This window comes from Melanostigma gelatinosum (genome assembly GCF_949748355.1).
Source record: "Melanostigma gelatinosum genome assembly, chromosome: 4".
NCBI lineage: Eukaryota > Metazoa > Chordata > Actinopteri > Perciformes > Zoarcidae > Melanostigma > Melanostigma gelatinosum.
In genome coordinates this window covers 2,357,065-2,385,049 of record NC_136637.1, presented here as the reverse complement: position 1 = coordinate 2,385,049, position 27,985 = coordinate 2,357,065, and the positions used below count along the sequence as shown (strand labels likewise).

General features: G+C 43.7%; 2 protein-coding genes across 2 annotated transcripts in view; one reads left to right on the top strand and one right to left on the bottom strand.

Moving 5' to 3' along the window:
- Window positions 1–27,985, bottom strand: part of mcf2l2 (MCF.2 cell line derived transforming sequence-like 2) — a 161,021-nt gene that overhangs the window by 77,401 nt on the left and 55,635 nt on the right. The gene's annotated exons all lie outside the window — the stretch shown is intronic.
- LOC306777007 (lactosylceramide 1,3-N-acetyl-beta-D-glucosaminyltransferase A-like) lies at window positions 7–27,236 on the top strand. The gene is made up of 4 exons (XM_079267931.1): window positions 7–65; window positions 4,544–4,612; window positions 5,601–5,651; window positions 25,504–27,236. Exon 4 carries the CDS (start codon window positions 25,960–25,962, stop codon window positions 27,157–27,159), a length of 1,200 nt encoding a protein of 399 aa, XP_079124057.1. The 5' UTR covers window positions 7–65; window positions 4,544–4,612; window positions 5,601–5,651; window positions 25,504–25,959; the 3' UTR covers window positions 27,160–27,236.

The window sequence follows — 27,985 nt, the reverse complement described above, 5'->3', positions numbered from 1 at the left end:
GAGTCTGGATTCGATGGACGTCTTTTGTGGGCTAATACGGATTTGGAATTAACTTTACCGAACTGGTAAGTGAAAGTTTTAACGATGTATTAACAACTAAATGCATTTAGTTAAGGGCTGTCTTTTCGTTGCTTTGTAAAACAAACGTCTCCACTTCCTCGTGAGCCTGGACCCAGCTCTGCACCAGGTGGTAGACCAGCCTCGGCAGGTGGAATCAATCCTTAATGTTCAGCTGATTCCTCCGCAGACTTTTACTGCACTGCAAAAGTCTGCGGAGAAATCAGCTGTTATTGGAGCTCGTTGTGCTTGCAGCAACTGGCCAAGTCAGTTAGCCGTAAATGCTATTCCGAGCTACGACGAGCAACTGTTATTACCGGTATATTCGCTAATGCTAATCGCGGTTAGCATTTCCCCATTGGAGGTAATGTTAAAATTAGCTTAGAAGCTAGCGAGTCGGACATAGATAGAGATAGGTACTTTATTCATCCCCAGGGGGACATTTGTATGTTACAGCAGCAAGACACACCAAAAAGCAAAGTAACAGAGTAACCAAAATATTAAGTATTAAAAATAATATCCATTAGAAATAAGACTTCTTAATTAGTGACAGCTGATATGACTTAAGCCCGGTGACGTTCGTCAGCCCGAGCATTCATAATTATTGTGAGGAATAATTAACATAGACATGTGATCAGTCTCTTCACATATAATATTATTATTATTATTAAAAGGTGATCTGTGCAACTTTGTTTTTCAGGAAGTTTGTATCAAACAATATGCCCCTGTTAATTATCAAACTTTGAAACCTAATTTAATTATTGCTATGCTCACTATAAATACAGATTGGTTTCATACTGCAGACTCAGCATGTTCTCTGGAAATTATTGCAGCAAAGATGGAGGCAAGAAGGAGAAGAAAGATTCCTGACCAGGATCCCATGGACTATATCATTCTGGCCAGAGACAAATCTTTTCTAGAAGGAAAATTCATTGACACATTTAAAGGAAAGTCTTTCATCTCATATTGTTTGGACACCACTGACATCATAGTTAACTAGCAGTTTCGTACATGTTGTCAATTGACAAGTTACTATTAACCAGTGGCGGGCCGTGCATTTTATACCTGGGCCTTCACTGCTGTCCTGCAGCTGAAACACAGCTACGGTTATTATTTGTTTCATGTTAAAATGAAGCTCAACACCTGTAAATACACTAACTGCAGAGAATATGCCGAGAGTGTCTCCTCTCCTCTCTGTAGAGGGTTGTGGGTGTAGCCACACTCTGACTGACAGGAACTGTCTCTAACATGGTGGCTCCGTCAGATAAGGCAGGTAAGGGCCTGGCTCCATGACGGCGGTTGAAGTAGTGAGCCTGTTGAGCCTTTTCCTTGCATCCCTCTCTTTCACAGCTGTCCTGCTGGGCCGTTTTGGTAGGAGCTTTTTCTCCAGAGTCGGGAGTGTGGTACGGATTTTCCTCCCCATCAACAGCTTGGCTGGACTGAAGCCGGTGGTGGAGCAGGGAGTGGATCTATAGCTCATCAGAGCCATCACAGGATCTTCTTTCTTGAGAATTTTCTTTGCCATCTGTACGGCTCTTTCTGCGTGCCCATTGCCCTGTGGGTGGTGAGGGCTGGATGTGCAGTGCTTGAAGTCGAGCTGCCTCGCAAACTCCTTGAGCTCCGCACTTGAAAATTAGGGTCCATTATTGCTCACCACCTCATCTGGAATGCCAAAGCTGTTGTCGAGGGCAGCTGCAGTATCTCTATAAACCTGGAGTAATCTGAGATTACCAGGTAGCTGTGGTGGTTGTGCTCACAAAGGTCCATTGCAATTCTCTTCCAGGGTTGCTCTGGAAGCGGTGTGGAGATGAGAGGTTCCTTTTGTTGTGTTCTTTTCAGTCCACCGCACACCTGACATGACATCACAAGCTTGCTTATCTCCGTAGAGAGTCCGGGCCGCCACACAGATGAGTACGCTCTTCCCTACATTTGACTAGGCCCTGGTGTCCTTCGTGAATTTTCTGAAGGATCTCGCATTGCCCTTGGCACGATAATCCTGCTTCCTCTGAGGACAAGGCCATTGTGTTCTGATAGCTCTGATTTCGCTTGGCTGTAATCTCCCACGTCCATGGGCACATTGCTTAAGTGTTCAGGCCATCCTTTCTTTATGAGCTTCACAACTGACAGCAGTTCAGCGTCGGCTGCTGTCGCCATTCTGATTTCTAGCAGCTGACTCCTCTGTGGCCCCATAGACCAGAATGTCGTCCATGAAGACCTCCACACGGTAGCCGGTTATTCCGAACGGTAGCCGCTTGAAGTTGAATCTGCCAAATAGCGTAATGAAGGTAGTGAGCTCACAGCTGTCTGGGTGCAACGGTATCTGGAAGAACCCACTGGCGGCATCGAGCGACGAGAAGACAGTGGCCCCACTCAGCTTTTCTGTAATCTCATCAGTACTAGGCAGGATATACTGTTCTCTTTTCTCAGCCTCTTGAGATCAACACATATGCAGACTTTACCTGTGCTCTTCTTCAAGACTGGTGCCATGGGTGCACACCAGTCTGTGGGCTGTCACCCTCTCGATGATGCCATTTCCCTCCATCCTCTGGAGATCCTCCTTTACCTTTTGCAGCATATGGAGAGGTACGTGTCGTGCTGTTTATACAGCATATGGCTGAGTGTTGTCTTTCAGCAGTATTCGCACCGGTTCAGTCTTTAATGTCCCATGCTCGCCATATGCCTGTGGATGTCGTCTGTCGCACACTGGTTCATCTACTCTCCTCACCAGATTCATTTCCACAGACAACGGCCTGCTGAGTAGATTGTTTACAGTACGTCCGCGGGTGACATATGCCGTGAGTGGGTGAGTCTTTCCTTTGTAGCTCACAGTGCCGGTAGTACGGTAGTGACGGTAGTACCGGGCTGTTTTACCTGAACTATATGTCTCCACTCTTTGGGTCAAACAGAAGCTGGTGGAATGTTTTATGCTGCGTTCACACCGGTCGCGTTGATTTTTTGACGCGCGTCGAGATTACATACAAAGTCTATGCACAGACTCGATGAGACTGGCGCTCCGCGATTTTGCAATGGCGCGTTGGACGCGTTATTGCAGTGCGGTGGACGCGTTGGACGCCCCAAAATCGCCAACGCGCGAGTTGAAATTTTTCAACTTCAGCGACATAATCGAGTGACGCTGTGGCGCGATAGCCTATCAGCGTTGAATTGCTCCGCCTGTCATCACTGGCTTCCTGCCGTTGAATCAGGAAATAAATCCTGTAGCCGTCTGTGTTCACCCAGAGCTCTACGATACCTCATATCAACAGAGACCGGACCAAACTATGTGTATACATGTGTGTGTGTGTGTGTGTGTGTAAACCATACGGTACAAACTATGAATAGACGCTGCCGTATTTACGTCTACTTGACGTTATTGAGTGCTGGTGGAGCTGCTACGATGTTAGCATAGCCTAGCACTGATCCATCAGAGCTCCATTGAGAAGACCAGTAACCTACAAATCGGTATCATTACGTAGTTATTTCGGAGTCCCTTTTTGTCGGAGAAGACGAGTACAAATCGGCATCATTATGTAGTTATTTCGGAGTCCCTTTTTGTCGGTTTATTGCCGTTGAATCACAGCCAAATCAGTTTATTTTGTGTTCCTACAGCTGTAGTAAACAGCGACCGGTGGCTTGCTAGACAGTGAATACAGCTCGATACAATCCACGGAGCTCCTCTGAACAATATTATGAACCAGACATGACGGCGTTTGGCATTCCGATGTTTGAGGGACTTCCACAACACGTACAAAGCAGCAATTGTCCTTATTCCTTTCACGGTTGACAGCGGAAAGAAATGGCTGCCAGGTGAACGGCTTCCAGTCGATAAACCACGGCCCCTCTCCGGCGCTACGAGATTTTGCGGCGTTTGGTGTGAACACGACCGGCGGCGCGTTGGACGCGATTTTGCAGTGAGTCAAAAAATCAACGCGACCGGTGTGAATGCAGCATTAGAAAACTTGGTAAAGTAAAATGCTGTCTGGTCACAGTGTCTTGTGAGGACAGCAGATAACTTGTCAAACATGAATTAGCCAGCACGGTCAGTAAATGGCATCGCTTGTGTGTCGGGGGATGGGCACAGCATGGACCTGCTTTGTGAGGACACCTGTTCTTATGAGGACCATCATATTTCTTCACACACTGGTCAAACACGTTGGTTTTATGTTAGCTTTTAAGCATTGACTAGGCTCAGGCCTTACGTACACAATTCAAGGCTGGACATACTTTCATTACTATTACAACAAATGACTTGCATACATAATTTGCGCTAGTTGAAGGAAGGTCGTGATAGATTTCTATCAGAGGTGTAACTTGTTTTTCTCAGTTTTCTGTTGTCAGTGTATAAGACTAGAGTACTCTGTAGGCTAGCTGATCCACTGTAAATGTACACACCTTCATAACTGCAATGTCTCTGCCTTCACACAAGTCTTCCTCAAACTTCTCCAGAAGTTATATGACAACAGCATATATTTTCTCTGTACAATCTTAGGTACCTTGTAAAGAACAGTCTAATCCTGAACCCAAGAAAGGAGTTCCATTGTCGTCAGAAAAAGAAATGGTAAGTTCCTTTTTGTAATATCGCAGTCGCATGCTGTTTGGCTAGAATGGGGGGAAACAACACCTCCATGACATATCAGCCTACTTCCTGGGATGGGATGTATTTCATGTCTGCAGTGCACACCGCATGCGAACAGTGAAAGTGGCAGTAGGTATTTAATCAGAATAGAATTTACTAAATTGATTCCCAGGGAGAATTTGGGTTTCATCTATAGTTTTGCCCATTTAGAATAGAAAAGTACACAAATTATAAAAAAAAATAGAAATAAGAACTAAGTATGTAAAGAAATGTGCAGTATATTACAACAATAAATAACATATATGGAAATAAGAAATGTGTAAATTATATAAACTACAATATAAAACAGTGTAAATAATAATAATGTGGAAGAACTGCAGATAACTTGTCAAACATGACTATGAATTAACCATCACGGTCAGTAAATGGCATCGCTTGTGTGTCGGGGGATGGGCACAGCATGGACCTGCTTTGTGAGGACGCCTCTTCTTATGAGGACCATCATATTTCTTCACACACTGGTCAAACAAGTTGGTTTCATGTTAGCTTTTAAGCATTGACTAGGCTCAGGCCTTACGTACACAATTCAAGGCTGGACATACTTTCATTACTATTACAACTACAACAAATGACTTGCATACATAATTTGCGCTATTTTAAGGAAGGTCGTGATTGTAACTTGTTTTTCTCAGTTTTCTGTTGTCATTGTGTATATGACTAGAGTACTCTGTAGGCTAGCTGATCCACTGTCAATGTACACACCTTCATAACTGAAACGCCTCTGCCTTCACACAATACAAATAACAACACTTGCAAAAATAACAGTGTGGATAGTCAGTCCTAAAGATTTGAGAAACAAATAGGATTTGCCTGCATTCTGACCAAAGCCTATTTGTGTCTGTCCATGCAGATTTCAGATAGAGTTAAATTGAATTTGTTAAATTTTAAGTCTGTTTTTATTTGTCTTCAGGAAAAAGAAAAAAGATGGAGCTTGCCCAGGATGAAGCAAAGAGTTCCAAAGGTATATAGAAATGCCACTAGTTATCATGACTTGATTTTTTTTGTTTAAGTTGCAATAGTTCAGTTATGTGAAAGCCGTATATTGAACTCTGGATATTCAGTTCTAGTCTTCTTTTTTTAGACACTAAGTTTTTGTACAATTTCGAATGTTTCAAATATATATTGTAAGTGTACTATGTTACAGCCTTAAGCAGGAGTTATGTAAAGTTTATTTACCGAATACTATCGGTACAGTGGTGACATAATGCTGTTTTTATACTCATTTTAATTGAACTTAAGTATATGTAACTTTGATAAATAATATACTTGATAACCCACAAATGCTACATTTGAGTGCATCAACAGTTATTCCAAGAATGTTGTAAATCTCGACGAAACTTAGGATTGTCTTTATAATAATCTAATCAAGGAAAATATGTTGTCTGAAGAAGATCTTCCAAAAAGCCGTGGCGCAAGGTAGAAGTTTCATCTGTCATGAAACACTTTAGAATACACATTTCAAAGGGACACCTTGCTACGAAGTTGAGAGTGAGCAATGTAAGAATGCTCAAGACCATGTTTTGAAAGACAGAACTGTTCAAAACATCCGAGATTTTGTGAGGAACAGGGGCCTGACTTACAAAAGGAATAATGTAACATGAATATCCATTAACCGTAGAGTTTAGTGCATCTGTTGCATTACTGCACCTGTTGCAGCACAGTTTGTAGCGCCGTTTACTGCGTCTGTTTCTGTTGAGGTGCCGGTTAATGGGACAGTTTGCAGTGCGTTTAACTGCGTTGTTTGCAGTGTGTTTTACTGCGTTTCACTGTGCACTGCGTCATTTGCAGTGCCGGTCACTGTCGCTCGCAGTACAGTGCGTTTTGCCACAGTACGTTTCGCCGCAGTGCGTTGCATTTCGTAATTTTTCTGGTCACAATGCATTTCACTGCACACTGAATCGCTTGCAGTACGTTTCACTGCATTGTTTGCAATGCGTTTCACTGCGTTGTTTTCACTGTGCCCTGCGTTTGCAGTGCGTTTAACTGAGTTGTTTGCAGTGCGTTTAACTGAGTTGTTTGCAGTGCGTTTAACTGAGTTGTTTGCAGTGCGTTTAACTGAGTTGTTTGCAGTGCGTTTAACTGCGTCGTTTGCAGTGCGTTTAACTGCGTCGTTTGCAGTGCGTTTAACTGCATCGTTTGCAGTGCGTTTAACTGAGTCGTTTGCAGTGCGTTTAACTGCGTCGTTTGCAGTGCGTTTAACTGAGTCGTTTGCAGTGCGTTTAACTGCGTCGTTTGCAGTGCGTTTAACTGCGTCGTTTGCAGTGCGTTTAACTGCGTCGTTTGCAGTGCGTTTAACTGCGTCGTTTGCAGTGCGTTTAACTGAGTCGTTTGCAGTGCGTTTAACTGCGTCGTTTGCAGTGCGTTTAACTGCATCGTTTGCAGTGCGTTTAACTGAGTCGTTTGCAGTGCGTTTAACTGAGTCGTTTGCAGTGCGTTTAACTGAGTCGTTTGCAGTGCGTTTAACTGCGTCGTTTGCAGTGCGTTTAACTGCGTCGTTTGCAGTGCGTTTAACTGCATCGTTTGCAGTGCGTTTAACTGAGTCGTTTGCAGTGCGTTTAACTGCGTCGTTTGCAGTGCGTTTAACTGCGTCGTTTGCAGTGCGTTTAACTGCGTCGTTTGCAGTGCGTTTAACTGCGTCGTTTGCAGTGCGTTTAACTGAGTCGTTTGCAGTGCGTTTAACTGCGTCGTTTGCAGTGCGTTTAACTGCGTCGTTTGCAGTGCGTTTAACTGCGTCGTTTGCAGTGCGTTTAACTGCGTCGTTTGCAGTGTGTTTAACTGCGTCGTTTGCAGTGCGTTTAACCGCGTCGTTTGCAGTGCGTTTCGCCTTGCCGTTTTTCTGGTCACAATGCGTTTCACTGTACACTGCACCGCTTTCAGTACGTTTCGCTGCGTTGTTTGCAGTGCGTTTCACTGCACCGCTTTCAGTGCGTTTCACTGCGTTGTTTGCAGTGCGTTTCACTGCGTTGTTTGCAGTGCGTTTCACTGCGTTGTTTGCAGTGCGTTTCACTGCGTTGTTTGCAGTGCGTTTCACTGCGTTGTTTGCAGTGCGTTTCACGGCGTTGTTTGCAGTACAGTGCGTTTCGCCACAGTACGTTGCGTTTTGCCATTTTTCTGGTCACAATGCGGTTCACTGTACACTGCACCGCTTTCAGTACATTTCACTGCGTTGTTTGCAGTGCGTTTCACTGCGCTGCTTGCAGTGCCGGTTACTGTGTCGCTTGCAGTGCAGTGCTTTTCGCTACAGTGCTTTTCACCGCAGTGTATTGCATTTCGGCGTTTGTCTGGTCACTAGGGGTGTAACGGTTCACAAAATCCACGGTTGGGTTGGGTACGATACAGTGGAGCCACGGTTCGGTACGTTTCGCTACAGTAGAAAACTATAAATGCAGAGAAAGTACTTTATTTTAAATTATATTTATTCATTACAACTAACATCATGAAGTTATTCTTTGACTTTGAACAATGATGGAACTATACCTGAGTGACCATCTTCTGGGGTGTCTTCTTAGCAACACATAAGCATAAAAAACAAAAACTGCTCCTTAATGTTATGTAGTATTGTTACTTACGTGTATTGTTACTTAAATCTTGCAAAAGAGATTTTTAATCTCAATGAGACTACCTGGTTAAATAAGGTTTTTTTTATTTTTTTTTATTCAAACTTATTCGGTTCGTCATGCGTACCGAACCGTGAGCCTCGTACCGAACGGTTCAATACGAATACGCGTATCGTTACACCCCTACTGGTCACAGTGCGTTACACTGTCGCTTGCAGTTCGTTTCGCAGCAGTGGTTGCCTTTTGTCATTCCTTTTTTTGTCTGGTCACAGTGCGTTTCACTGCGGTGCAGTTTAAAATGTTGCTGTTTTTTTTCTTTTTCTACGACAGGAAATCTTGTACTGTCTAAATGTTTAAAGTCATGTACATCATAATACATGTATTTTCATTTAAAGGCATTCTGATCTAGCTTTTGATTTTATTTCCTCCATTACCCTGTTGCTGATACCATTTTATACTTATTCTACACAAACAAAAGTGGTCACAATTTTAAAGTAAAAGCAACCTTTCAGAATAAACATTGAATATATGCAATTCAAATGTTGTCCGTCTCTACCATTCTTAGGCAAATGTCCATTTGAACTGAAGGATGAAATTATTAGATTTTGATAGTCAAAGGTCACTGACCAGACAAAAAGTCTTCATTTGCTAATTATGACAATATCACACGAATGAATACAAAAAATGTGCATGTGAAATGTTTACATTTAAACCTACATGGATGTAATTTGTAACATGACTGGTTGATGGATGCATACAACCGTGAAGAGGTAATTCTAGTTTAATGGGAGGAGTTTGTGTGTGTATTAGGGGTATACAGTTCACGAAATTCTCGTTTCGGTTCAATACAATACAGTGGTGCCACGGTTGGGTTCGGTACATTTTCAATACAGCAAATAAGCAGAAATGCCTCGCTGGTGAGACTCGTGGGGGCGTGTCTGAAGAACATGGCTCTTTATCGCCATTCAGTAGTGAGGTAATGTGTCGTTACAGTCAGGTAGCTTTGTGTAGTCCGTGATGTCCGGCCGTCTGTTGTTAGAGGAACAGCGGGAGCCTCGGACATTTGATTCTCTGTTTGGACTTTTGTTTTCTTCAACAAAGCAGGAATTATGGTCTGGCGAAATGGGCTCGTGAATGAGTAGTGTCACGGGGCTCAATAACATTAAGCATGTTGGTACAGTCTGGTTTTCCACTCCAGATTAGGGTCTCATATCCGCGGCTATAAATATAACAATCGCCGTGGCGATTGCTTTAGCCCTGTTTGAATCGGTAGGGAGTAGCTGCCTAAACACTGCGGGAAGACTTTGAAGAGTGTGTTGCTGTTGGTTTTACTGGTAAACTAGTTTAGCGTAGTGCGCCTCCCAGAACACACGTGCCTCACCAGAGTAGAATGTTGTTCTTCCGTGGTGGGCGTGTCAGACAGCACGTTGTCTGTTATGTCGGGTGGGTTGCCATGTTGAGCGCAGTGGCTCCACAGAGAGAACATTATATTTCCTACAATTTAATCTTCTGCATTTTCCAAATACAATAGTATTGTTCGGTTCATAATGCGTACCAAACCGTAAGCCTCGTACCAAACGGTTCATTGCGAATACGTGTATTGTTACACCCCTAGTGTGTATATAAAAGTACATATATGTGAATATAAGTACATATGTGAATATAAGTATATATGTGTATACCTCTTCAGGATGGTCCTCATAACTCGGGGTCTTGCCATGTTTGTGTGTGTATTGGTGATGTCCCGCTAAACCAGCATGGTCTTCATAAGTCAGCGTCATGTTAGGATCCGCCCCGTCCCAACAGTCCTGTAGAATGTCAGGTCTTCAAATCTCCAGACTCTTTGACTATATATTAATTCTGAACAGTGAGGTTTGTTCCCTTTATCATAAGGACCAGTTTAATACTTATTATCACTGTCTACGACTAAGGAAAAGGTGTCTCCATATACCAGGGTTTGAACTGGTATGGGGGAAAGTCCTCATAAACCGCCCGTGTGTGTGGTTCCTCCCCCGCCACGAGACACTCAGTGTCTCTCACACAGCGCTCACACTGGGACCTTCAGGGCAATCAGAGCAGGTGTTTGAGGCTCTCCTCAGCTGAGTTGTTGACTATACTGCGTCTGACAGGGGAAGAAGTAAGAGGAGAAGAGTAAAGGGGAGATGGTGAAGGAAAGAGTGAGTCAGACAAAGTGAGTGTCTCAGCCGAGATACCAGAGGAGAAGGGTTTCTCTGTACTTTACGTCAGACTTGGAGCAGACTCAGTAAGTCAGAAGCACAGTGTGTGTTTGTGTGCTGAAAGGTGTTGCTCTAAATTAAGTCTATAATACCTTCAAGTGCTCCAGGTTAAAGGTGTCAGCTTGCAGTAGCAGACTGACAGTTAGAGAGGTAAGCGGAGGGAAAAAACAAGCTGGGTGTGTCAAGATGATTAAGTCAGACAAGTAAATAGTCCCAGAACTCAAAGCACTTGAGGCTGCTGATCCAGAGTCTACAGCAGTGCTCCAATGACACTGAGGGATGACTCTGACTGAGCAGACTGGTTTAGCAGAGGGGTGAGCAAACAGGGAGTGAAACTAATACACCTTTAAGAATTATAGTTCTGAAGGACTTACCCCTCTGCAATAGACAAACCTACAAACCACAGTGAGAGTTTGGATTTGTGTTCACTTCATGATCAAAAACATTATATTCCCATTCGTTTGAATGTTCTTTCTATAATTATCTTTGGTTTCAGTGTAGAATCAGTTTTTAGTTTTTTATAAATGTCTTGGAACCTTCCACATTTTTGAGTTTTGAAAAAAGGTCAAATTTCCAGTGGGACTACATTATATGGAACTTGAGGTCTGGCTGCTGAACTGCCACATAGCCGAGTTTCCACACAGTTTGGTCAGAGCCAACAATCAGGAAAATAAAGTCAGCCTAAGGTTTAAAGGAAAAGAATGACAAATGTAAGAATCTGGAAACACATGCAGTGTGTGTTGATAATAGTACTGTGTGAGGAGAGTCTTTCACTCTGTATGTCAATCGAAAGCAGAAGTTCTTCCCGCTTGAATGTAAAATCTGCAAGCAGATCTGTGGTGGAAGCAGTCTTTCTCTCATGTTGGGTATCGAGAACTAGTTCAAGTATTACAATTGGTCCAAAAGTTGTATGAAAAGCTGCTGTCCACATCACTGACTACATACATATTTCCAGGCTGTTGTCATGCACTGTTTGTACTCAGACCTACAAAAAAGTAAGTCTTATATAGACACATAATCAAGAGCCAGGACATGCAGAGCTGCCTCAAAGGAAGTCTGGATCAAACAAACGCAGGACTTTGACTCAGGGCCGTTGTATTTTACCTTTGTTTTGTTAAGAAACTTACTTTCTTTACGTAACAAATTTGGTTCTTTTTTTAGCCAAACTATGATGTTTTCCTACAACTGAGTACTTTTGTAGCCTGAACACTGCAGGGTCTTGTTCAGGCGCACTGATCGCTCATGTTGCTGGACATTCTTTGAGAACACAAAAATGTTGAAGTAACTTTTAAGATATCATAAAAATTGTTGCATGACAATATGTTGATATTTGGCCATTATACCGATGACATTTTTATCCAGTTAGGTCATTTTCTGTGAATAAAGAAGATAGCTGCCTTTCTTGGGCCAATAGAACATGCATACAAGAGTCCTTCTTGAGCAAAGTCGGTGGCGATCATTCCTGTTTGAGTGCTGTCTTCCTGTTGGCTTGCCAAACACACGAATAGGATGAAATTATTTTATCATATGAGTTTTTGAGATTTTACATTGTTATGATGCATAGTCATTTTGAAGTGTTTGACAGTCAAAATGTTATATTAGTTTTCTAATGATTGTGTATGGAAAAGGCTAGTGTTTTTCACGTTGTTCTGCAGTACAGAGTCTGACCACTACGCCAATATCGGCTCGCAGCATGCACAGTCTTTTCAAAATCAACTTCTGTTCTCACAGGAAAGTACTTCGATAGTTTTATAAAATAAGTTTGTTACATAGTTAAGTAGGCTCTCTACATATGATATGCAGTCAGGTAATGTTACGATATCTACGTAACGTAATTTAGGAAGCAATGTAGTAATGTTATGTAACGTCATGAAACTTAAAATTAGTCAACCATACAGCCAGACCTCCCTATGCAGACTTTAGGAAACGCAATCAGACTTCCTCCTTTACTCCCGTCATAACTATGGCCACGTGGCGCGTCATAGTTTGATGCCTAGGGCCACTGACAAAGCTGCTGTATTTAACGTCTGCTCTCAGTCAGATACAGTATATGGTATCACCAGATATTTGACATTCTTGGCTTTCATACAATGTTTGATATGTCCTACTGCCTGTCAACAGCCGTACAGCACAAGCCTTACTTCATTAATCCGAACAGGACAAGTCACAAGTTAGTTAAGGGAAATATCGGCCAAACATCCGTCAGTCAGTGGCGGGCCGTGCATTTCATACCTGGGCCTTCACTGCTGTCCTGCAGCTGAAACACAGCTACGGTTATTTGTTTTGTGTAAAAATGAAGCAAACACCTGTAGATACACTATCTGCCGAGAGTGCATCTCCTCTCTGCTCTGACTGCTGACTGCTACTACTATGACAATCAACAATATCTAAAATCTGTAATGCTAAATGCTCTATAATCGAAATGCTTTAAGGTGAACTCATCTGCATTGCCTGCTGTAGTACAGGAAAAGCACAAGTTGGTTGGGTAATCTGTGCTTTTCAAGCATTACATCTGATCTGTCAAATATCAACACCTGAGCTTTGATGTCCATTAGTGTGGGGCAACTAAGTGAGCTTATGTTATCACTCGAAACTAAAGAATCACAATGCAGTTCGAGAGAGAATCTACAATTAGAAGCTGCCCCACTTGGTACCTTGGTACCATATGAGCTCATATTGTTCTCTTCTGGCGTTGGAAAGTAAAAAACCACTCAGAGCACACTTGACCACAAGAAGATGAACCAATAGCTTAATCATATTGTTTATCAATTGTGCAGCTAAATACTGAAAAGCCTCTCAGGAATTCCAGGGAAAGAAATGGAGGTCCACGGCCTTTGGCTGACTGTGCTAGAGCCTGCGTGGACAGTCGACCAAACATGTACAGCCATCAGCAAATCATTGTGAAGCAGCGCCACATGAGGTATCAAATTCCTCAAACCCATATTTATGTTTGTTGTCCGGAGGTGGCTCTAATGGCTGTAGTAATTGTGAACGGAGCAGAAGAGGAAGTCAGGTAACGTAGTAGAAAGTGACAAGACTACGCTGACATATTTGAAGTTATGTACGTTGCTGCGTTAGTATGTTCGTAACTACGTCAGTACGTCACGACATACCTGCATTACATAACAACCCAACCTACTTTAACCCAAACCATGATCTTTTCTTGAACACATCCAGAAAGTTCAGTTTCATCATGTAACTGTGTTAACAACTGCGTTTCCACAACGTTAAATAGAATACTCATACATGTCATTTTTGGAGTCACTCACAAACAGTATCGTGTCCTTTAGATATGAGGATGTGTTGTATGTCCTCTTTGATCAAGATACTGAACTAGTTTCCGACCACAAGAAGTGGTTATGAAGTAGGTCAATATCATATATGGAAAGGGAGCATGATTTCACTGCAGTAATATGTTAACATGTGAGAGCCTCATTGTTGGTTGCAAAATACTTGCTTTTTTTTACATGCATTTCATTGATTGTAAAGTAGCAGTGGGCCATACTGCAAAATAAAGTTTTGATTAAAATACCAAGGAATACCAGGGCCAGAATCACCAATATCTATACTTTGCTAAACAATGTGCCATGATTCATGAGGTGAATGCCTCATTACGTCTGAACACATTTTCATTACCATTCTGTTATCGTCTGATTACATGCATGTGAGGTAACTCCAGATGTTGAAACTCTGGTGCAGCAGCAGTAAAGCGAAGAGCACATGGACTAAGAAGTGGGTTCAAGTTCAAGATGGCCCCACCCCTATTCTAAAGTCACAAGACGCAGAAAGGGCCTCGCTTCCTCCCTTCACTCTTTACAGCAGCTAATTACAGACTTTCCCCACAAGACCACTGAATGTCAAGGCTTGGCCGTGTGTTGTGAGAGCGCACTATTGTTGGTTGAACCCAGTGTTCAGTCAAAATATGCTGCTGTGGAAATATGTGTTTCGGCCTATTGTGTGGCAGCATTGCACAGGCGTCAGCAGCTTCCCTGCTCAGGGCTCTGTTGGGCTAAAGCCCCTCCTTCATAGGTCTTTGTGCTGGGTCGGCACTTACATTCACAGCATCCTCAGCCGAGTCAACGTGGTTGACAGGTTGACAAAACCTACGCTGGGAATTTATGAAAACACTCTGCTTGTAATGAGAGAAAACTGACGCACCATAATGTCCATAACTGACGCTAGAGGGGAACCTCAAGTGTCAGTTTGAAGCGTAGAGCCACTGACCAAGTGTTTGTATTCGATGAGTTTGGAGTGAGAACGTGTTGTTCAAAACCTTATTTTAGTTCTCATGTGATCACAGAATCAATATCAGGCAGTTCTACCAATAAATAAAATAACAGAAGTTATCGTAAAATTGTTGAAACACTTTTTAAAAGGACACCTCTCATACATATACGTTATTTGGAACTGACTTCAGTACTGGATGGGACTGAGAAGGAGTTTGGGTTGGCTCTTCACTATGTTCCTATATGCTCAGTTTGTAATAATCTGTCCAAAAATGGTAGGAAGAAGGCAGGTTAAACTCACAGATTACAAAGGAAATGGGGAAGACACCGGGGGGTGGACATGTCAACCCACATCCACAGAGACTCACAGCACATGCCTCGGACAAGAGAGCCAAACAGGACGCCCTGTGCTGGCACTTTGTGAACGGTCATGTGCAAGTGACACAGCTGATAAAACAATTTGCGGTGGTCAGCAATGTAAGTGGTAGAAGAGTCCTCTGCACTGAGTTTGACCCCTTAACATGGGAGTTTATAGTTAGTTTAGTTTGTATCCAGGAAAGGGATCACAACATCTGATATGTTCATCTGCACAAATGGTCAACGTTCTCCCCTAAAGAAGTCTGTATGTGCACCTGAGAGGTGACAGAGTAGAGTGGAACCAGAATAAATGAACTGTCACCTCATAAGTCCTCCTTTAAATGCATACATAGATATTATAGTGATACAATATTTGAAATATTCCATGTCAGAAATATATTAAAGTAAAATAAGCTTGCTTTAAACACACTTGTGTGCCACAGCTCTTTTGTAATAGTGTACAGTTGGAATATCATAATAAAAAGCGCTAGAGTTTGTGATTAAGTTAGAAGGAAGACAACCTAGTAGGCAGTCAAAGACTCATTACAAGTCCAAATTCAATTCCTATAAACCAATTATGAATATTAAAGTGGTGCCATGATAAATAAAAAGTACACTAAACTCATCAAAATATTTCCTCTCAAATACTTCAGAACTATTGTTACTGGAGCTTTATTATTCAGTGTGGCTTTGTAGCACAAAGGCAGTGTAGGTGACTAGCGGCAATTTTCCTTTTAGTCATCGAGAGGCTAAGTGGGGGAGATCTATACTTGCGGAAGCGTTGGCTGTAACGTTAAATGATTTCCCGAATCCTGTGGATGAGTTTGGAGTGTTTATTTTGTGGGCAACAAATAAACGTTGATTCCAGATAACATACAAGTATATCTCAGATAATGACAGTGCTAATGTGAATAACGTGAAATAACGGTCAACCAAAAATAAGGCTCAATCACCGGAAGTGACAAAAAAAGGGCATACAAAATGACACCGGCCACACCTGGCTCCTACATTCTGGCCCCTAATTATTACCTTCTGTGTAGTAATAATTACAAATGCATTTTATGTGCAAGAGAATACACATTTCAATGTAGAATAGTCCATGGTAAAAAGCAACAACAAAAGTATTTCTTCTCTAGGCCAGAGGTTTCTAGCACTTAGCCGAGCGTTGAGTGATCTTTACCATCACTCGAGTCAAGTCAATCAAAGTCATGTCGTCAAGGTACGGTAATCGGGATTCAACAGACTCCTGATGAAGGCAGATCGTGGTTATGGGCAGGCTGTTCTGCAGTCTCACAGTTGTTAGGCATGTTCGTCTCTCTGTTCTTTAGAGGTAAAGCAACGCTGTAGTGGCAGTCCAAAAGTTTCACAGTCTTGTTGGCCGTCTCCAAGAACTTACAGTCCTCCCTCGACGGCCCCGTCTGTACATCTTGACTGCATTCAGGTAAGTCGCCTTTGAATTGCTGTTTCCAGAGTTCGTCGAGAGTTACAGCAGAAATCCTGTTGATAGTCACCGCAGGATGACTCACAGCTCCATCACAGCATTCTCCACCAAGTGGTCCATTCACTGTCCAACCAAGCATTGTCTTGATGGCGTATGGCCCTTTGTCCACACTCCGGATGACTTTGAGTGGTTCCAAAGCTCTGGGCACATTCATGCCTATCAAGAGTTCCACATCTGCGTCTATCTCGGGCAGGTGGATTTGTTTCAAATGAGGCCATTTGTGCAGGTGTTGCTGTTGTGGGATGTTACTCCTGTTCACGGGCATTTTATGTTGAGTAAAGATGTCTGGCATTTTGCAGTATGACCCACTATCCAGTCCAGCCACTTCCAAATCTGATACGATACAACTGTCCACAATTTTGTCTTGGCCCATGGTGCGCAAAATTATCTTTGTTTTTCTCCCAGAGAGATTCAGTTTATCCATCAGGCCCGTTGTGCAGAAGGATGCTGAACTTCCTTGGTCCAAGAAGGCATAAGTTTGCACTGTCCTTTGACCTTTCGTAGATTTGACCTTTACTGGTACGATAGCTAGCTTACAGTTCTGTTCACCGGCCCCAGTGAGACCGCTGGTTTGGACTGCAACCAAAGAACTGTCCACTGTACACTCAAAGTTGCTCTTGCCTTTATCCAGACATGCTCCTCTTTCCTCTTTCCTCAGGATGGATGTGAAGCATACTAGGGTGGCTTAAACCACATGTTTCGCAAGACAGACGTTTCCTGCAGTCCTTGCTGATGTACCCAGTACACAAGCAGCCAAAACAAACTCCATTCGTTTTCAGGAAATCGATCTTCTCACTGTGTGCACTCTTCTCCAATAAAGCGCACAACTCCAGCATGTGTCCACCTTTGCAATACAGGCAAGTCCTTTCAGGTGAGTGTCCATCTACAACAGTGTTCTCCGACATGGTCTTTCTTTCAACTGTAGTGGCAAACCCACTTCCTTTAGCCCTCGAGAGTGGTGAAGGTTTTGCTCTGTTGTCGTCTTTGTGCACCAGTATCTTTGGAACATCTTGTATGTTTCCAAATACAGGATCTGTTAAAATCTTTACTTGACGCTCCATAAAAACCACAATATCAATGAACGTAGCTCTTCGGCGATGCTTTTCCTGGATGTCACAGGCCACCGTTCTCCATTTGTCCCTGAGCTTGTAGGGCAATCTTCTTATCACAGTGAGCATATTAGCAGGTGTGTTTAATTCGCACAGACTGTGAACCTCCTCCATGGCGTTGCAACATCCACGCAAAAACAGGCCGTATGCCTGTAAAGCCTTTCCGTCCTCTTACACAATTGTTTGCCATGACGCGACCTTGTCCAAATAGGCAGATGCTATCATGAACTCGTTTCCAAAGTGTTCATGCAGCAAGGCTTTCGCCTTTCCATATCCAGTGCCATCAGTCATGTGTTGACAGCTTCTGACAAGCTCCTTTGGTTGCCCTCTGGTGTACTGTTCCAAGAAGTGCAGGCGAACTTCCGCATCATCAGTCCTTCCCTCAATTATTTGCTCAAAAGTTTGCATGAAAGCATGGTACTGCAGAGGATCTCCATCAAACATTTGGATCTCTCTCTTAGGCAGCGATGACTGACGTTGTTGATGCACCAGCATTGCAGTTATTTCATTTTGTTTTTCCATTATAGACAATAACTGATTCGGATTATTACTGCTGTTCATGAAAGAGGGTGTATGGACATCTCTATGATCAGGTACTGGATGAGCTGTGGCAATTGGAAATGTGCTGTCTTATGAGCTCTGGTGCCTCCTGGTGGACATGTACAGCATTAACTGCTTCCTTTGGTCTTGTCGCTCCCAAATGTGACTCAGCATTTCAAGTTGATGGTTCTCCGTTTCCACTCCTTCCAATAGTATGTGGTATGAAAGTCTCTGTCAATATTAAGCACTTTGAAAGTTTTTCGAAATATGATTCCATGCCGTTTGATCTCTGGGAAGCAGCACTCCACACACCAGATCCAGAGGCTCGTAAAACATTGACTTTCGCCATGGATGCAGCAATGTCTGCTTCAAACTGTAGATGTTCTTTACGTTTTCTTATTTGCTCTTCCTGTTCCTCGAGCGTGCTTTTCAGTCAGTAACCTTAGACGGGCGAGCAAAGCAGCCATTTCAGCCTCTGCTCTGAGACGTGCAGATGATGTTGTGGAAACGTTTGATTTTGAAGTGAGTTTCCTGCTGCTGTCACTGTGGTTTGATATACTGTCACATGGCAATATTTCATCCTGAACATCATGTTGACCAGATAGACTTCTTATCTTCTTCTTTCCATGTGCCAACCATCGAACCAGTCCTTGAGGCGCTCATTTCAAACAACCAAGGCAATGACCGGCACAGTAGAAATTCAATTTGAAGCCAGCATCCTCAACTGGACTGCACTGGAATGAAGGCGCCGTATTAGCGTCCAATGCACCGAGACCACAGCGCGCCACGGTCTGTTTCAAGGCTCCAAACACAATGGACGTTAATCCACGTAGCGGCAACCCCGCACCGAAAGGGTAACAATACGCCACTTCGACATGCGGCAGTAACCGATTCAAACTGTGTTCGAAACGAGCCACACACAGTAGAAACGCAGCTTACATACCACCGTTCAGCTCGCGGTCTTGTCGGGCAGCCGGCACAGCTGTCAGGAGCAACGTGAAGGTTCAACACGGCGATCGCGATCCTCCGCGTCTGGTTCGTCAACGCCGAAAGTGACGTGGCTCCGTAAGTTCGTTGTACTTGTAATTCCGTTGTTTTTGTTGACGATCTAGGTGACTAGCGGCAATTTTCCTTTTAGTCACCGAGAGGCTAAGTGGGGAAGATCTATACTTGCGGACGCGTTGGCTGTAGCGTTAAATGATTTCCGGAATCCCGTGGATGTGTTTGGAGTGTTTATTTCGTGGGCAACAAAAAAACGTTGATTCCAGATAACATACAAGTATAACTCGGATAATGACAGTACTAATGTGAATAACGTGACATAACGGTCAACAAAAAATAAGGCTCCCTCTCACCCCCTCTCCTTCCAAGAGTCTGATTCTGACAGCTAATAAACCCCCATTGTGACTATTCCCAGCACCACGTGACTCAATCACCGGAAGTGACAAAAAAAGGGCATACAAAATTACACAGGCCACACCTGGCTCCTACAGGCAGTAAAGATGCCTGTGCCAAAACACACTGTATATAATCCATCGGGCTTAATAATATTCTTCCGGGGGAAAGTTTGATGCGCTTCTCTGCACACAGCGTTGCCAGCACCTGCGCAAAAAATACATCAAAACGTGCGGCCTGATCGGGAGTCGTGTGCAATGACATTTCTGAGATTCGCCCAGCGGTTTTCCTGAAAATCCCGAAAATCTGAGCAAAATGTCTCCAACCACTTGAATGAGGTTGGGGCGTGAAGAGAGCTAAAAAAAACACTTAACTTTGGGCCCATATTGACAAGCCATACTTTAACGTAGAAACATGATTCAAAGTTTAAAACGTAGACAAAATGCTGCCCTTTATTGAGCCAAAGGGACATTTTGATAGCTAGCACAGTTTTCATGAAGTCACAGATTAAGTTTCAGGAAAATTTTGGGTCAGTTTCAGATTTTATAATGGGTGTGTATTGCTCGGAATATTCAGCACTAGAGTGAGGGCATAACTGTCAGAGTGGAGCGGAGCAGGAAGATTGCGCCGACTCCCATCATTTTTACTCTTTATACACCATTTTTGGCCAAAAAGTTTGGAAATGTGCTGTCGCACACAGATGTCTGTGGAATCCAACAGACTTACACCGAACGTGGCGCTCGGTGTGAACGCACCTTAAGGAATAGACGGTCATTCATTTTTAAAGCAGACCCTCGGCAGAGACACACTGCGAGGTAGTTTACATGTAAAGTCAATGCACAGACGCGAATGGTTGCGAATGACGTGAATTTCCATCGGGCAGCGCGAATGACGCTGGAAGTGGCCGTCATTCAGACGCAGTTGTGAGACTACGGATAATATGAACCCAGACACAAGTATAAAACAGAACTAGTGGATGAAGGAAACTGTACTGTTTTTAGGGAGATAAGGCACGGAGATAAGCCCCGCCCCCTTTCAGGCGCGAATGCCGGGAATTACCCACATACATTTTCAAGCGGCAGCTCACTTGACCGAGTATCAGCGGCTGACGGCTCACTTGACCGCAGTAAGACACACGCAGTATAGCCCGGTTCACACTAGCAATGTCGGCCGTTTTTGTCAGCAGTCAAAACATTTTCTACGTTTTCTACAATTTGGCAACACACTTTTTTTCAAAAATAAATTCAGCCCACATTATTCGTGACGTCATGCTGAGCTTGGCCATCATTGGCTGCAGCTGATCACGCCACATTGCGCTTTGTTGTTGTACGCCATTTGTGATTTTCAATCCCTTCATACGAACATGTTGAGCAAAAAAAGAAAGTGGTTGGACGAATACGTACAATATGGATTCACGTGTAAGAGAGGCCGGCAGAGACGAACAGATAACACACCGGAGACAGATGGCAGAAATGTTTAGTCTAACAAGAAGCAGTTGATATAGAGAGAACACGGCGGCTGTTTGTCCCGACTAAGATAGAAAAGTGACCTTTGTCCTAGACCAAATAGGTCAATGTGTTCAGACATCCAGACACCCATACAAATGAACCTTCTAAACAGCAATATGTCTCACAGATAATAACATGAGGAGGTTAAAACATTTTTTACCATTACAGAACGTGATGGGAGTCAGCATCCTCAATGCATGATTTGCAATGCCAAGTTGAGCAATTCTAGTCTAGCACCGGCAAAACTAAAGGAACACTTCCTAAAGCTGCATGATGGGAAATACAAGAACACAACGCTCGCTGAATTCAAGGTGAAGAGAGCCAGATTCAATGAAAAGGCTACTCTGCCTGTTCTCGGCTTCGTACCCATCGACAAACCGATCCTCACAGCATCGTACGAAGTTGCGTACCTGATCGCAAAGCAGGGCAAACCACACACCATTGGTGAAACACTCGTGAAACCAGCTGCGTTGAAGATGGTGAATATCATGTTGGGAAAATCTGCTGAAGATAAGTTATCCCAAATTCCTCTTTTCAAATGACACGATCAGCAGCAGAATAGACGACATGAGCAATGACATCTTGGCTCAAGTAGTTGCAGATCTGATTTCAAGCCCAGCAAAATTCAGCCTCCAACTCGATGAGACCTCCGACGTTTCCAATCTCAGCCAGCTTGTTGTATTCGTGCGCTATATGAAAGACGACAAGATAAAGGAAGATTTTTTTATTTTGTAAGCCTCTTACAACAACAACCAAGGCAGTCGCTGTGAAGAAACTCGTGGATGACTTCTTCAGCGACAACAATCTTTCGTGGAATATGGTTTCCGCAGTTTGTTCGGACGGAGCTCCAGCCATGCTGGGACGACACTCTGGTTTTGGAGCGCTGGTGAAATCCGATGCACCACACATCATTGTTACACACTGTTCTGCACAGGCAACAAAAACCTTGCCTCCAAAACTGGCAGAAGTACTAAAAACCGTAGTTGAATGTGTGAACTACGTGTGAAATAGTGCTATGAAGCACCGCATCTTCTAGGGGCTCTGAATTCGAGGTACTTCTGTAGCATTCTAACGTTCGGTGGTTATCCCGGGGAAAGGTGCTGAATCGGGTTTTTGCCATGCGTGTGGAATTAGCCCTGTTTTTGCGAGAGCACCAACATTGTGCTCTCTCAAGCATCTCAATCGACAGATGCAGGGCGGTGGAGTCAACATCATCGAAGCGGAAGAAAACCTGAATGCGTTTAAAAAAAAGCTACCTTTATGGAAACGACGAACAGAGAATGACAACTTCGCAAACTTTCCCCTGCTGGACGACTGCGTAAGTAAGATCGAAGACGTGTCTGGAATTGGAGACATTTCTGTCCCTGGGGAGCTGAAGCAAGCGATTGCCATGCACTTAGATGAGCTCGCAAAGTCCCTCGACGGATACTTCCCCACCAGACAGTCATATCCAGCATGGGTGAGACAGCCGTTCACGTTTAGTGTTGCGACAGCAGATGTCAACGATGAATGCCTCGACGAAATCATTGAACTTCAGCAGAGCCAGCTTCAACAGCAACTCTTCGGAACAACGAAAATTATATGAGAGTGGCACTTGCCAAGGTGAAGCCGCGCATTTCTGAACTTGTATCTGAAAGGCAACAGCAAAAGTCACATTGATTTGCAGTAAATATTCACGTTTTGTTTGTCGACAAACCGATCCTCACAGCATCGTACGAAGTTACGTACCTGATCACAAATCATTCATTGAGTTATGTTTTTGTGTGAAATTCATGTTTTGTTGGTTTTGTTCTTTGCACACAGTGATTTTGTGTGCAACTGATGCATGGTTCATTTTGTGCACTAATAAAATATATACCTATGTTTTGAAGAAATCATATTTTATTTTTCCAATGACGAAGGGTTCGGTGAATGCACTGATGAAGCTCGCAGGGTTCAGTACCTCCAATAAGGTTAAGAACCACTGCTCTGGAGCTCACATTTTTTAACACCACAAACATAAAAATCACATCAACGCGTTCGACAGTCTTCTCTTTCTCACGGTATCCATATTTTGGCACTCAGACTCCTGCTTTTTGTTAGAAAGTGTTAGGTTTGTTCAAAATCACTGTTTACTGTAATGTTTCTTAATCAGTCTGCCTCTAACACCAGGTGCGTCCTCACCATCGCAACCAGTTACACACATGCGCGCAGGCTCTCTACACACACACGACATTGTTAGACCTGTCTGTCTCTCTCTGTCTGTCTCTCTGTCTCTACACACTGACACATGCACACACAAATGACAGAGATATTCAGTGAAAGGCTCTGTCTGTCTGTCTGTCTCTGTCTCGCGCTTTCTCCGCAATCTCGCTCTCTCACACATACGCCTGTCATTTCATAACCTCTGTGTATGTGTGTCAAACATTATGAATATGTTTCCTCTCCCCCTCTTCCCCACCCAGTCCCACCCTTTCAAAATAAAAGCCCCTTGGAGTAACCGTATCTTAACATGAAGCTCAGAATTTGCGTAGTTGTATTTTTTTTTCGATTAAAATGTGTACACTGCACTCTGGTCCTGCCTTGTATGAATTTGTGGTTACTTGTAAGTGGGTTGGGTGTAGTTATGCATGATACATTGATACTACATTTTAAAAACTCTTCTTTCAGTCATTTATTGATTAATTCCCTGTTGCGATGGTAATTAAACAAGGCAATACAACCATTGGATGATCTACATGTCTCTCACAGTGAAACACATGGTGTACCTTGAAAATACATGCTTAGTTACTACCGGTAACATTGGCGTGTGTATGTATATATATATTGCGACGTCTTCGGGCCGTAGCAGCCACACTGTCAAAATGTCTTGCGGAATTTTCCAATTGTATTATGTTGTTCAATCTGTAAACATGACTTCTATCAAATATAATTTAATTGTTAAAAGAACAAGTCGAGTGGAGAAGTATTGATATGTGACACACTTAACAACTAAAACCATTTGTCTTTTATTCCATATTTAAGCATGACTGATATAAACCAAAATGGCCTTCATCAGGTAAAGGTGAAAATGTGAACACCCACTGTTAGTGATGGAACATCATCATTATAGCCTTAGGACAACTCTGCTGCACTGATTCAGCACCTTTTCTAGACAAGCAGCATCACTGGAGGCAGGACATCTCTGTCCCATGTGGTCCTAAGAATATATAGGTTTTATTGGCTGTGAGGGTTCTGAATTAGAGGCACTGCTCGTAAAACATCAGCTGACAGATAGTTTCTTTTGATTATGTGATATATGCCTCACGTACATTTTATGATTATAGAGATTTTAAACAATAAAAACAGCACATGCAAGTCCCGATACAGATGTCATTGTAATATCGTCAGAGATATCATTAAATCGTCGCATAAATATTTTAGGAACATGCTATGTTGATGACGTTGACAAACTTCAATTTCCAAACGGCCCCGCCTCGCAGTAATCAAGTCTGGTGCTCCACAGTTTACTCTCCATGTCGTAAGCCCCGTCAGTCAGGTTCGGCAGATCTCCGGTGAGTAGCTCATTACTGGGAAACTTCAGTTTTCGTGCCGGCCGCGTTTTGTCGCCGCCAGCTGGTAGATCCGGGAGACTAAAGGAGCCTTTGAAATGAGGTAGGGCTGCGCTGATGTGGCCCAGCGGACTCTCTTATACTATCTTCTGCTGGGCTTTTAAAACGTGTTTTTACCGGTTGAGCAATAATATTTGCTTTGAAAAGCCTGTGAGTGAGAGAGAGAGGCAAAGGACATTTTTGTTTGATAAATAAATAATAATCAAAATGCACATAGATTTTCTGTCAACAAACTTTATTACGATTATTTTAGGTATACCTGGAACAGCATTACATGCCAGCAGGACAAGCCCCTGGCCTGATTTGACTTTACCAACATATTCTCACTCCAATGCGTCACATAATGCAGCCTGGTCAGTGCTCCAGAGCCACGGCTGGTGCATTCTTAACTATAGTACATACATTTACATGTTCACCAACAGATTATTTGATAAATCTTTTTCTCAACAATGAACTGAATAGATTGTGTAGTCTATAAAATGTGAGAAAATCTTCCCCGAGCATTCTCCTAGATCACAACGTGATATTGGCTTCAGAGATCATGTTTTGTCTCAAACAGGCCAAAAACAATATGTACAATGATACAAAACCAGAGGAAGTGAGAGGCTGGAACCAGACGGTGTCTGGAATTTTCGTGTGAACAATGTAAACAAGGAATCTCTTATCAAAATAGTTGGTGATGAATGAATGAACTCATCATTTCAGGACAAGTGTATTCTAGCTATAAAGTGTAGCCCAAGCATGCAAAATCTGCTCTACATTGAATCTGATCTTACTTGTCTCTCTTGTTCAGGTGCCATGTGTTCCAATGACGCGCTGATGCAACAGTAACCAAGAGGAGGAGGGAAAGGAAGTGGAGTTCTCAGGAGAGAAGTACGCAGGAGCAGCTTAAATAGTTTGAGCTGAATGAGGGACACCAGCTTCCTGTGGCCTGATCACTATGAAGGACCAAAGACATTAACAGAACAAGTGCGACTGCTGATGAGCTGACGAAGGCCTACTGGAGTTGACAACATCAAAAGGAAGAGAAGCCAGTCGATAGGACAGGAGCAGGGAAAGAGGACACGTATGAGGCGAGACAATAAAAAAATATAAGGTAGAAGGTTAGATAGATGAGAGGAAAAGGTGAGAAGTGAAATCAAGCTTAAGAGCAATAGGAGGCAGAGATGAAATAGCATACATGCTGCGAGAGACGGGTAAGACAGAAGATACGTGCTGTCACTGTTTGGAGCAATAAGCAGTTGTCGCCATGTTCATGAACTTCCGTCGTATCCGCAAGTGCCAGTGCATGCAGCTGCTGACCACAGGGCTGTTGCTATGTGTGGTGATGGTCTGCTGGGATGAGCTGGACCACCACGTGGTCAGCCACATGAGATCCTACACGTACCGCTACCTGGTCAACAGCTACGACTTTCTTAATTCCTCCTATGCCCTCAGCTCCAGCCATCACAACAGGAAGGATGGTTATTATGATGCCGACGGTAGGTTGGGGAACTATCCATACCTCATCAACCACCCGGGCAAATGTGGAGGTGGTGGCGGACACGGGAACAGCCGGGATGATGTCCTCCTGCTGCTGTTTGTGAAATCCTCGCCGGAGAACTTTGAGCGTCGCAAGGCCATCAGGGACACGTGGGGGAATGAGAACTTTGTTTGGTCAGAACTGGGAGCGAGCGTGAGGCTGGTGTTCGCCCTCGGCGTGCACCCGGACGTCGGGCAGAGGTCCAGGGTGCAGCGTGAGCTGCTGCAGGAGGACCAGGCCTGCGGCGACCTGATCCAGCAGACCTTTTTGGACACCTTTCACAACCTGACTTCCAAACTGATCCTTCAGTTCCACTGGGGCCACGAGTACTGCCGTCAGGCACGCTTCCTCATGTCTGCGGATGACGACGTCTTCGTCCACATGCCAAATTTGGTGAAGTACCTGCGGCAGCTCCTGAGCAGCCAGTCAGGGGCCAAAGACCTGTGGGTGGGACATGTACACAGAGGAGCCCCTCCAGTTCGCCGTAAAGACAGCAAATACCACGTTCCCCATGATCTGTACCCCTGGCCCTCCTACCCAGACTACACTGCTGGAGCGGGGTACGTGGTTTCAGGGGATGTAGCCGCCAAGATCTACCATGCAACTCTGTTGCTTAAGTCCTCCATGTACATCGACGACGTCTTCATGGGGATTTGTGCCAAGGCCATGGGGGTCTCTCCCCAGGAGCACATGTACTTTTCAGGGGAGGGCAAGACTCCGTACCACCCCTGTATCTATTATCACATGATCACATCTCACGGACACACAACGGATGTGCACTCACTATGGCAGGCAGCAACAGACCCTACCGTGTACGGTAACTCCGGAGGATTTTTCAGTAATTGGTACTGCACGACAGTGAAAGTGGCGCTGCTGTGTCTGCCATATTACCAGAACACCTACTCCTGTATGGCTGCTTTCACATGAATGGTCTTCAGGTGACGCAAGTACTGCTGGATACTGAATGTACCACGATAACTAATGATGGTGCCCGACACAAACAGTCTGCCCTGTTTTTCTAGCTATTTTAGGTATTTGCTCTCTTGTAAATTAAAATGTTAAGCAAACAAATGCACTCTGTTGTTCTTCAGTCATCTGCCAGATTTTCACTTTGTTTCAGCTAGAGAGACACGTTTGGTGGAACCTGTCCTGATTCTGACATTTTACAGACCAAAAGATGAATGGAGAAAATAATCGTCATATTAAACAATTATTAGACGCAGCCCTGTTTTCAGTTTTTCCTTAACAACAAAATGACCATATTTCTGAGAACATCAATAGTTGGCACTGGACACGCACTGAAGAATCGGCCACTGTCAATGTAATTCCTGCTCTACCGGGCTGGAGCAAAAAAGGGTGCAGCAACCATGCACACCATGTGTGGCTGAAGCATAGCTCCTGTAACGCATCACTCTGTCTGAGGAACAGATGCATTCAGTATGAAATGTGCTGCATCGTCTATTGTTAGCATTGCCTTGTGGGTGGTCATACACTGGTAGATTAGCCCGTCTGTTCTTGGACCCTTGAACTTTGTACTCGGTAGCTCTGCTGTGACTGACTCACTCCGCTCAGGCTGACGGAGTGCATCAGACGGTTCCTATTGAGACACCAGCCAGCCAGTAGGAAGACGGCTACAGCCAGACTCTGAGCTAAATGATGCCGGATGAGTGAATTGCCCTACAGTACAGACGGAACACATGGTAGAAATATGGTTAATTAGCCGAATGGACTTGCACTGTACCTCTTTGTATTG

What these genes read in the sequence shown, in the direction of transcription:
- LOC306777007 (XM_079267931.1), top strand. Translation starts at nt 25,960, where the DNA reads ATGTTCATGAACTTCCGTCGTATCCGCAAGTGCCAGTGCATGCAGCTG.